General features: G+C 41.6%; 1 protein-coding gene across 1 annotated transcript in view; it reads right to left on the reverse strand.

Moving 5' to 3' along the window:
* Positions 1-594: 594 nt before the first annotated feature.
* Positions 595-11,992, reverse strand: part of LOC143286898 (E3 ubiquitin-protein ligase Siah1-like) — an 18,604-nt gene continuing 7,206 nt past the window's right edge. Inside the window, exons 6-7 of the mRNA XM_076594824.1 lie at positions 11,728-11,920; positions 595-11,432 (exon numbers count right to left, since the gene is read on the reverse strand). Coding sequence (XP_076450939.1) covers positions 11,249-11,432; positions 11,728-11,920 — 377 coding nt within the window. The 3' untranslated portion in view covers positions 595-11,248. The remainder of the gene's footprint in view (positions 11,433-11,727; positions 11,921-11,992) is intronic.

The raw sequence follows: 11,992 nt of genomic DNA on the forward strand, positions 1-11,992 counted from the left end.
GAACTGTCACTGCTTTTTTCAGTGTTGGATAACATAATGTTCCAGTTAATGTTAGCAATATTTCGTAATATTTTCATACCTTCTTCAGTGCAGGACAGTACAGTACAGTACAGTACAATACCAACTTATTCAAGTTATTGTTAGATTTTTTTCCAATAATATATCTTCTTCAAATGTGTTCTCACCACTTGTTTGTTACGCATATTGTTAGGTAGCAATTCTCTTGTATTTGGGAAGTTTGTTTGAACTCAGTTTTATGGAGCTGCTTCTTCATGTAATGGAAACTCTTTCTGCAAGCTGGTTTCCAGGAGTTGCAAGCCTTGGAGTCATCAAGCAGAAAAGGAGGAAGTAACGGCAGTACTAGAAGCTTACACACCACACATGGCATTTCACTATCTCCACCCACTCCCCTTCTCCACCCAAGTCCATCTCTTCTTCACTTTCCCACTCCCCTCTCACTACAAAAAAAAAAAATAATAATAATAATAAAAAAATAATAAAAACAACAACAAAAACCCAAACCCAAAACATTCATACAAAAAGAAGCAACAAAATCAAGCAACATCTGAACAACAGATCTGACCAAAGAACACATCACTTGGAACTGTTTTACTGCAGAATCATGACACAGACAAAGAGTTCCAGAGAACAAGATCAGAATCCAAAACTGTACACTTTTCTCTTGGAGGGTATGATTATATACACAGCACAAGCAGTATGAACACAACAACAGTCTGCTGTCCTGATGCTAGGTTACCAGGTCATGTTGAACACGACCAATGCAGTCTCTCTCAAATCAGGAGTGGTGGTCATCATGTATGATGAGAGGCAAATCCTGTCCAACATCACACAACAACCTGAAAGTTATGCGATCTGGAGTTGTACATCTGGCCAGCAGTGAAAGATGAGCTAACAGATGCAACGCTGCTCTCAGCACAGACAAATACGGTCTCAGCAGACCTTAACACATACTTGTACATGCAACACAATACCACAAGCACTGGGCACAGGGTGATGAGGATTGCACTTCAGCCCAGTGCCACACAAATGATGATGATGATGATGATGATGATGAATCTATGTGGGCTCACTTTCAATGGGAACACCTCCCAGCTGATTAATGTTCAAATCATTCATTTCTAAGTAGGTATGCTTGTTGTAATTGATGTCACACATCCACTGTGGCTGGTGGACCTATGGTACATTCTTCTGGCCTGACTGCACAGACAGGGAACCAACTCTTTCGATGTCACATGTGTGTGTGTGTGTGTGTGTGTGTGTGTGTGTTGTAATGCAGCAATGAATTTGTGAACAGAACAGGCTTGTGTAAAGCACTGAAAAGATGGTTAGGTATACTGAGACGATGCGTTGTTTGGGGCTTCTTTCTGGTCACAATGGTTACTTACTCTAACAATATTTCATTCAAATGTTTATTCATATCAGATCAAAATCGACACTGTGTGTCAGTATGACATTATGAAGGGCAACATTTTATTTCTTGTCACACACTCTTCCGTCTGCATAAGATGAAGAAAAAAAAAAAAAAAAGCTGCTCTGATGCAAGGAACACATCAATTAAGGGCAGATTTACCCCTGATTGGCTCAGTGGAAGCCTTCAAAACCATCCAGTGTCCTTCTCTTTCTGCACATGTATCCTTGGTAAATGTGAACAGCATTTTCTGTGTACCAGAGGTGAACAACTCTCATGTCCACATCATCCCTCTCAGAATGACATGTGTGAAGATCCTACCCTCATCTGACATCAGGACAAAAATTCATTATGAGAAAATTGTTTCTTCTTCTTTCTTTCCCTCTATCAGGTTACTACTACAGAAAGAATGATGCCAATGCATCAAAAGAAAATGCTGATTTTAAACAGTTCGTATTGTAATGTATCACATTTTATTGTTTTCTATTCTATTACTCTGTGTCACAACAAATTTCTCTGTGTGAAAGGCTGGTTGCTCTCCACAGGGACAGCACGTCGTTATAGTGCAGCACCACCTTTTTCTTTTCTCTTTTCTCCCCCTTATCAAAATGTTTTTTGTTTGTTTCTTTTACAGAAATTTGCCAAGGACAACCTTTTTGTTGCCAGGTTCTTTTACATGTACTAGATGCATGCTACACACAGGACCCCTGAAGGAGGTCACTACACAAGGACACACAGCCAGGTTTACTGTTTTCATTCCAACAGGATGTGACATGGTCTTCCAAGCGTCTCCGTTTCAACATAGTCTGTGGCAAGCTCTTCTGACTTCTTTACAACATGTGTGAACAGGTCCATTGACTGCCTACCCCACACAAAGTGTAACACAGTGGTTTGATTTACCACATGCAAATGTATACAGAAGGATGGACAAGGTCTCAACAGAAACTCTGCATATTTAAGACACCCATAAACAGGACACAAGGTTAAATATATAACTTAAATGTTTATATTTACATGTATGTATATATTTATATATATATTCTTCATTCTTCTACTGCACAATTGTTCAAAACAAGCAACTCCATGATCAAAATAACATGAAACATCAAAAGACAAACAAAACTTCCACCATCAATCATCAAAATGATTGACAGAGATAAGTGACAGAAAGATACAGACAGTCAGAGAGAGAAATAATGGAGAAAGTTGGGGGGGGGGGGGGGGGGGGGAGGGTGTACAGGGTATTCCACTGGCAGGGCAAACATCCGGTGAACCCTATGCCAGACAACCCTTTTGCCAGACCAGACCAAACGTGAATGCCAACAGCATTTCATCTTACATCTTGACAAATGCACTGAGTGACCATCTTCCAACCAACAGCAGTGCATTACTTGACCATCTGGTGCAGCTGTCACCACATCAGTATGTGGCAGAGCATCACAATCCTGACAAGGCTATACATGCTGCCACCAAACTGATATCCTCAGGAATTTATCAAAAAAGGGAGATTTGTCTTCAGGAATTCATTATAACAGGGGATATTTGTCTTCAGGAATTTATCAAGACAGGAAAATCTGTCTTCAGGAAGTTATCAAAAACGGGAAGATTGGTCTTCATGAAGGTGACAGAACAGGGAGATTTGTCTTCATGCATCTATCAAAAACAGGGAGATTTGTCTTCAGGAATTTATCAATAACAGGGAGATTGGTCTTCATGACTATCAAAAACAGGAGATTTGTCTTTATGAATCTATCACAAACAGGGTGATTTGTCTTCAAGAATTTATGAAAATGTGGAGATTTGTCTTCAGGAATTTGCAGGGAGATTTGTCTTCAGAAATTTATCTACACATGGAGATTTGTCTTCATGAACTTAAGAGAGATTTGTCTTCAAGAATGTATCAAAACTGGGAAGATTTATCTTTAGGAATTCATCAAAACTGGAAGATTTGTCTTCAGGAAGTTATCAAAATGGAGATTTGTCTTCAGTAATTTACAGGGAGAGATCTGTCTTCCGGATTTTTGTTAAAAAACAGGGAAGTTTGTCTTCAGAGAATCAATCAAAACAGGGAGATTTGTCTTCATGAATCTATCAAAATGCGGAGATTCATCTTCAGGAATTTAAAGGGAAATATGTCTTCAGTAATTTATCAAAACATGGAGATTTGTCTTCAGATATTTATCAAAATAGGATTTGTCTTCAAGAATTTACAGGAAGATATGTCTTCAGGAATTTATCAAAATGGGGAGGTGTGTCTTCAGGAATTTATCAAAATGGGGAGGTGTGTCTTCAGGAATTTACCAAACCATGGAGATTTGTCTTTAGATATTTGTCAAAACAGGGAGACTTGTCTTCAATAATTTACAGGGAGATTTGTCTTCAGGAATTTATCAAAATGGGGAGATTTGTCAGGGGGTGGGGGGTGGGGGTGGGGGCAGAGAAAAGACAGGCAGCAAACAAAATACACAACAGACATTTACATCACTCTTTGAACAAAGTACAACTAAACACACAGGAATGGGCCGGAATCAAGACAGCAGGAAAAAATAAATCAAAACAAAAAATTCATTTCTTAAAAATAACACACTGCTTTCATCTTGATCTGACTACCCCTCCACATCCTGTGGTTGTATATGTACACATATATACATCTGCTTCATCTTTTTTCTATACCCATTCACTCCATTTCAAACGATGTACACATACACACAGCAGTTAACATCCCCAATGCCCTTTCCCTTCCTTTCTTATTAATTCTAGGCTGTTTACAGTCCAGCACTCATGCCTCCCATTTTTACCATCAATACATCATAATTCAGCATAGTGATTCCATCATAAATGCACAAGACACCATCCTTCAGCAGAAAGATAGAAGCAGGCAGCCCAATCTCACATAAAAGACATCCACAAAAGCCCATTTTTCTCTGAGCTTAACAAGCACACTCAACATCCATTTCTGCTCTCCCTCATGTACCAAACAACAAGCATACACAAATCTACTTTCATAGAATCACACTTCTGAGCACACGTACACAAAGGCAGACACAAGACCAACTTTCATCAATTTCATACAAACTTTCCAACAATGAATGCACAGGCACACTTAGAATTACACTTATACCCTATCAGTTCAATAATTTATCTTCACCTTGTTGAATACATTCATTCAAGCACATTACACCAACATGTCAACAATCACTGTTATGTTCAACAAAGTGCACATGCACAAGTATGAGTACACGTGAATACCAATTCTTAAGCCACCTTTACATCAGTCAAGCTCACAAGCGAGTGAGTGTTCCAAGCAGGCAGCTGAAATTTTTTCAGCATGTCTGGAGTTTTCATACCCAGACGGGTGTCCACTGACCATATCACTCACCACACAATGCAACCCTTGTCGGTGGTTATATTCTCTTAACTCCCCAAACCACCTCCACCACCTTATCACATCATCAATTTCTTTTCATTTTTATTGGCTTAATAGTTCATTGATAGTCCAGTGGAATTCATTGATATTTATAAACTTTGTACACATAATCAGCCATTTTAAAACTGGTCTTTTATTTTGAGTTGCATAGAATCAGACATCTCTGAATATGGGCATTGCTGATATTGATTTAACTAACTTTTAATCACCCGAGTATAATTGTTTATGCTTAATCTAAATCTACAATCACTGGTAACCATTCACTGTTTATGGTGATTTTAATCCAAACTGAACCAATCACAAGCAATCAATAAGAGCCCAACTATTTGCCCTTGGAACTGACAGTCACACATTCACCAGCACAAACATGCTCACTTGTGTAAATATGAATGTATACATTTCCACAAGTACTAATACACGTGTAAGAACACATCCACAGCAGAAAATTCAAGACCAAGATTGGATAGACTGGTGGACAGAGACCAAGTGAATTACAAACAGAGACAGAAGCAGCTTGTGTGACACTCAGCAAAGAGAAACAGCACCAGTCGTGTATCTGACTTTTCTGGAGAACTCTCATGAAAATGTTGCAGAGGACAGAGAAGCTGCACTGGTTGTGTTCTTGGCATTATGAGAAATCCTACTAACCTGTCTTTCAGCACAGAACATGTCAAGACAGACTGGTAAACAAAATCTGCCCTCCATTTGATCTCTGACAGCCTGTCAGCATAATGATAACAGGAGATGACACAACTGAATAAACTCGATGCACTTGTAACTATAATCAGAGCATGATTTCACCGACCAGCCCTGAACTTAAAACCCAAACGAGTGATACCACTAACCAGCCTTGAAGAGTGTATAAATAACTGCATGATGTCACAAACCATCCTTGAAGAGTTTAGAAATAACTGTGTGATGTCACAAACCATCCTTGAAGAGTTTATAATCAACAAACAGGCATGAGATTGGAAAATTGTGATTGAGTCTGAAAGGTGGGGGCCGCAGAAGGCCCCCAGTGGGGGTCCATGGGGCAACGCCCCTGATGGAGGCCTGGGGGCGAAGCCCCCTCAAGCTGAAGGTTTTTCTCAATTTCAAACCATAAAATCTGCACTTGCGGGCCACTAATGCTGCTGAGGTATTCCAACCCACAGAAGACAAAAAATCAGTCCAATTCTTCCTAAACTGAAGTGTTTTTGCTTCCAGACCTGTAAAGTCAGCTTTGGAGGCATGATTTTCAAAATCGTGTCTGTGTGTGGTTTCAATGCAACTCTGTGTATGTGAGAAAGAGAGACAGACAGACAGACAAAGAGATTGAGAATAGGGGTCGGGCTGGACATGGGAGGAAAGAGTTAAAGTTCATGTATGTACACTGCTTTAAATACAACTCTGTGTGTGTTTAAATCTTTGTGTCAGTGAGTGAGTGAGTCAGTGAGAGTGTGTGTGTGTGTGTGTGTTTTCAAGGAAAATGTTCTTAGCACACAAGTTTGCACTGTGCCTATATAACTGACCATCTGGTCTCTTCAGCTGTAGTCTCTGTTCCACTGACATGCATGTGTGTTGGTTGAGGAAAGACAGGGAAGTGGAATGACTGGAGGGAGGAGGGGGTGGGTCTGTGACTGGTTATATCACTTCCATGCAGTCAGGGATTCTCAGCTGGAGCTAGTGGTCAGTGTCTTGGCTCAATACCAAAATTGCCACAGTCATTGACAGTGGTTTCATACCCTTCCCCCCTCTGTCTGTGCGTGCGTGTGTAACTTCGGTAATCTGGCGGCTATAGGCCTCAAATCTAAATACACCGACTCTTGCCATGAACTGTCTGTACTACAGAAGGTCGGCTGTGTCAGAAAAGGCACTGACGTCAATAAGTTGCTACAAAGTTTCTGTTTCAATGGCCACACTGAATGTTACTTGTGCATACAGTGGCAAAGGTTGGCAGCTTCTGCTGAATGAACAGGGGGTCAAGCAGATGTACCCACCGCCCTTGTGGCTGGACATGGATGGAGATCACGCGCACTGATGTATCTGTGCGTACACGCAAGTTTGTGTGCGTGCGCGCGTGCACTCAAATGTCTGTGCCGCGTGTGTGTGTGTGCGATCGACAGCATGTGTGTGCATGTGCGCGCGTGCATGCTTTTCACAGTGCGTTAGGAAACTTTCCGACTTCGATTTTGGTGCTCTGACAAGTCACTGGATCGCCTCTCAAGGGGTCAACAAACGACGCTTTCGAAAGAGCATTCCGTTTTCATTTTTGACAGATCATCGGTAAACGATATAGAACGGCCCATCAGCTTTTTCTTTCTTTTTTCTTCTAGAAAACGGACGCTCCGTTTTTAATGCAAATGTGAAAACAGATTTCCGTGCCTAGACTGAAGAGTTGCACTCATACAATCTGACACCAATCGCACTTGGCCTTGCCCCAGTGTCCATTTTGTGAATGACGTCGCCTACCCGTAAATTTTTTTTTTTTTATTCTTCACTTCTGTTTTCACGATCTCATCTTGCCAGACCCAGTTCCACTTATTATTCACTCCTTTATTGATCTCTACTGCAAAAATCCTCTAATCCTTTGAGAGTTTTCTCATTTTGTCAATAACTGAAGACGATCCACGAAATCAGGCATCTTTGCATGTCAAGCAATTCTCAATTGGTTCGCTTATCCAAACATGGGGTATTTTAGAAAACGCTGTGGGTCTATCTTGTGGCGTCACTGCGTTCGGACAAATCCATATACGCTACACCACATCTGCCAAGCAGATGCCTGGCCAGCAGCGTAACCCAACGCGCTTAGTCAGGCCTTGAGGTCGGACAACATTCGGGCAACCTTCATGGGTCAGAAAAAACCTCACCCCTCCTCCACCCCTCCGATTTTCTCAACGGATTTACGCGAATCTCAAAAATGGCCTCTGGAGCCAATTTTCGGTCGGAAATCCGACTGTAGTCGGAAAAATCTCATGCCTGACAAAAGTGATTTCACAGACCAGTCTTAAAGAGTTTATAATCAACAGCATGATGTCACAATGCAAACTTCAATCAATTTATAAACAGTCACTGACCAACCCTGAAGAGTTTATAAATAACATCTGATGACAATGACCAAACTTGAGAAATTTGTAAATAAATGCATGTCACAAACCAACCTTGAAGAGTCTAAACAGCTCATTCTGCACACCAGGTTATAAAAGCTGTTTACAATTTCAGAATAAAACTTTCTCTAAACACCATGATACCAGTCATTGAAAAAAAAAAAAATCATTACTCTCAGCCCTGACTGATCATTATTTCCACAACCCAAACAGAAGAAAACAATACCAAGTTCACGACACACATGTCATTCACTCTACACTCTCAGAATTAATATCACTGTCTGTCTTCATACTGTGGACACGACACAACTTCCCCCTCTCTTCACACAAACACATGTGCACCAAACAAAAATCAAACAAGCCAACTGGCATCCACAACAGCACCATAAATAGACCTCACTGATCAGGTACCTTGACTGTGTGTGTTTCAGGGATAGGAGTGTGGCAATATCTCGCATGCATGTCCTGCATGCAAGACAGACATGGACCCCCTCAAAGTGAATTTGCAAAGAATTCAAGCCAAGGAAAATTAATGAGGTGTTATTGCAAGATACTAAACTTCAGATACACTGATCACACCACCAATGAACAAGTGCGCCAAACCAAAAAAACAGCACATTGGACCTTATGAAGATTTGCCGACATCAGCAAAGAAAAGAAAGCTATGCCGATATGGACAGGTAACAAGATCCAATGGCCTTGCTAAAATAATCCTCCAAGGAACTGTTGAGGGAGAAAGACGGAGGGGAAGATAGAAAACCCGACTGACTGACAATACTGCAGAATGGACAAGAAAACCATTTGCAGAGACAGGTTTTGACACACAACCAACAGACCTGGAGAAGTCCGGTGAACAGTTCTGTGCAGCACCCTAATGGCTCTTCAGAGTTGAGGGAGAGGAAGAAGAAGAGAAAGATGTGTGGCCGATTATCCCTCACCTGTGCCAATTCACTCTCAATCTTATTTGTGAGCACAATATTCTGAAGCTTGACATAGCATGCTTCGCTCAAAACACAGCAGATGGCAGGTCTGTGTAGAGAACACTCTTCCATCTCATTCACACCTCTCACCATCTGTAGCACTGCCTCCACCTAGTATACAATAAAACTGTACTCAACGTTATTGTGATTCACACTCCTTTCTCACCATCTGTATCAATAATTCTGCAACCAGAACTGCATGCAGTGAACACTTTCTCTACACCCTGCCAACCCATGACAACACTGCACATTATCTAAGCTGCCACTGCTACCAATCCTAGATCCTGATCATTTGCCACAGGCAGTAACTGCAACAACACTGCTCACTGCCCCTAATTTCCGCCAACTCGGTCACTTCTTAGTCATCCATTGTCAACACTTCTTAGTTATCCATTGTTGCTTCTTAATCATTCACCATCACTCCTTAATTGCCAGAATATTGTCCCCCTTTTTCTGCATGTCACTCTTGAATTATCTCAGTATCATGAAAGCATAGCGTCCTAATTGAGCAGATCATACTGTAACAAACCCAGTTATCACAACAGACAACACTGCAGACATTGCTAACTCCCCACATGTCCAACAGATCCCCCACAAAACATCAATCACAGAGAGGGACAGTAACTTCTTTCTTTTTCAATCGCTGCAACTCGCTCGTCCACATGTTTCCATGAGTGAGCCATTAAAAGCATGACCAATATCTATCCTGTCACTCAGGCATTACTCTTATTTCAAGGGGGTGGGGTGGATGGGTGGGGAGTTACAATCTGGGTATGTTCATATTTCCAGCACCAAGTGAACCCTTATGTGGACTGTATGATCTTTCAGAGCATGTCTGCAACACATGCAGACCTAGGAGACTGGGGGAGAAAAAACCTCCATTTTCAACCCACCAGGCACTGCTGGGATTCCAACCACAGGCATCAGCTGAATTGTGGGACAGAAGTCCAGCACTTTAAGAATTTGGTTATTGTGCCTTCTGTCAGGAACAGTGACAACACCTTTACTTCTGCCACCAGTGCCGACACACCCCCAGTAATCTGTCACAGCAAACGGCTCAACAATGACTTCCATCATACACGCTGACAGCACTGCACCATCCTCCCCCCACTCATCCGTCCCATTTCTTTTTCATTGTGTTACTGGCTTTTCACTTATTTCTCACACACACACACACACACACACACACACACACACACACTCACACTGACAACACAGTCCCTTTCTTTCACCTAGTGACAGTGGTAATGCTGTTTTATTCTTTCTCACATACTAACTTCAGCCATAGAATAACACTATTTCCTTCTCTCTCATATACAGTTACACTGTGATAACACTGTTTCCTTCTCTCTCACAGAAACAAAATCACATAACACTATTTTCTTTTTTCTGATAAACACAAAATCACACTGCTAACAGTATTTCCTTCTCTCTCACAGACACACAATCACACAGATAACAATATTTCCTTCTCTTGCACAGACACACAATCACACTGATAATACGTTTCCGTCTCTCAAACAGACACACAATCACACGGATATTATTTCATTCACTCTCACAGACACACAATCACACTGATAACATTATTTCCTTCTCTTTCACATACACACAATCACACTAATAACATCATATTTGTCTCTCGCACAGTCACACAATCACACTGTTGACACTATTTCTTTCTCTTTTACAGACACACAATCACACTGATAACATGATTTTTCTTTCTTTCTTGCAGACAAACACAGTCACACTGAAACCTTCATCCCTCACAGATGCACTGACAACTCCACTAAGGTTTGCTGTTCGTACTGTCCTTTCTCAAACATAGAGTGATGCTGACTATCTGCCTCCTGATGTCTAACAGACACACTGAAGCTGACAGCATTGCCCATTTCACTGTGATACAGATTACCTTGGTCTTCTTATTTCTGGTAAACACATGGAGGTATTTACTGCTCCTAATATCCTAAACAATCGGTATCAATGATTGAACTGTGCTCTTGTTCCTGGTTCAATGTCAGTTTGCATGGCGCCTTATCTCTGACAAAGTAACAATACCGGTCTGCTTAGTTCTGACAGATGCAGAGACCACTATCGATACTATCCCCTTACTTCTGAAAGATGCAGTGACCACTGTCAATAATGTCCCCTTACCTATGACAGATGCAATGACCGCCTTCAAAAATGTCCCCTTACTTCTGACAAACACTGTGACCACCGTCAATAATGTCCTCCTAGTTCTGACAGATGCAGTGACCGCTGTCAATAATAATGTCCCCTTAGTTCTGATACGAGTACACTGGTGCTGTCCACTCTGCCCCCCTTATCTCTCGCAGAGAGAAATCGTGACGTTGATTCCTAGGTTGCCGTGGTCAGCAAACAACTGGGCGATGTTGGTGTCGAAGACCAGACAGTCACTGGTCATGATGGCTGACTGGATCCCATCATGAATGCTGCGTGGGGCCGCTTCCCAAGTCAGCCTGCGCCTGTGGCCGTTCAGCTCCAGTCTGCACACAAATTTGTATATTTGTGTTGTATTGTATTGTACTGTATCACATTGTACTGTATTGTAATGTACTGTACTATACAGTTCTACATTGCATTGTATTGTATGAAGTGTATTTTACTTATTTGTTTATCTTATTTTATTTTATTTCATTCTCCCTCAAGGCCTAAGCTGCTGGTCTGGTATCTGCTTAGCAGATGTGATGTAGTGTTTATGGAACTGTCCAAACGCAGTTACACCACACACACACACACTCACACGTGCACACACATACGCACACAAGCACACATGCATACCTGTAGATGAAGTTTTCAGCCTGTTTGCGAGTGCCGATGAGCTGTACGATGGCATAGAACATCTGCAGGCCGTCCATCTTCTCCTGCTTCTCCAGCACCAGCATGAAGTTGTGACCAAAGCATGACTGCATCATCACCCAGTCCACCGCCCCTGGCAAGTTGATGTCAGTCGCCAGGAACACTATGTCCTCCCCTGTCATCATCATCATCATAGTCATCATCACCATCATCACAAACAGCCATCACCATTATTGTCATTTCATGC

This window comes from Babylonia areolata, chromosome 10 (assembly GCF_041734735.1).
Source record: "Babylonia areolata isolate BAREFJ2019XMU chromosome 10, ASM4173473v1, whole genome shotgun sequence".
Lineage (NCBI taxonomy): Eukaryota > Metazoa > Mollusca > Gastropoda > Neogastropoda > Buccinidae > Babylonia > Babylonia areolata.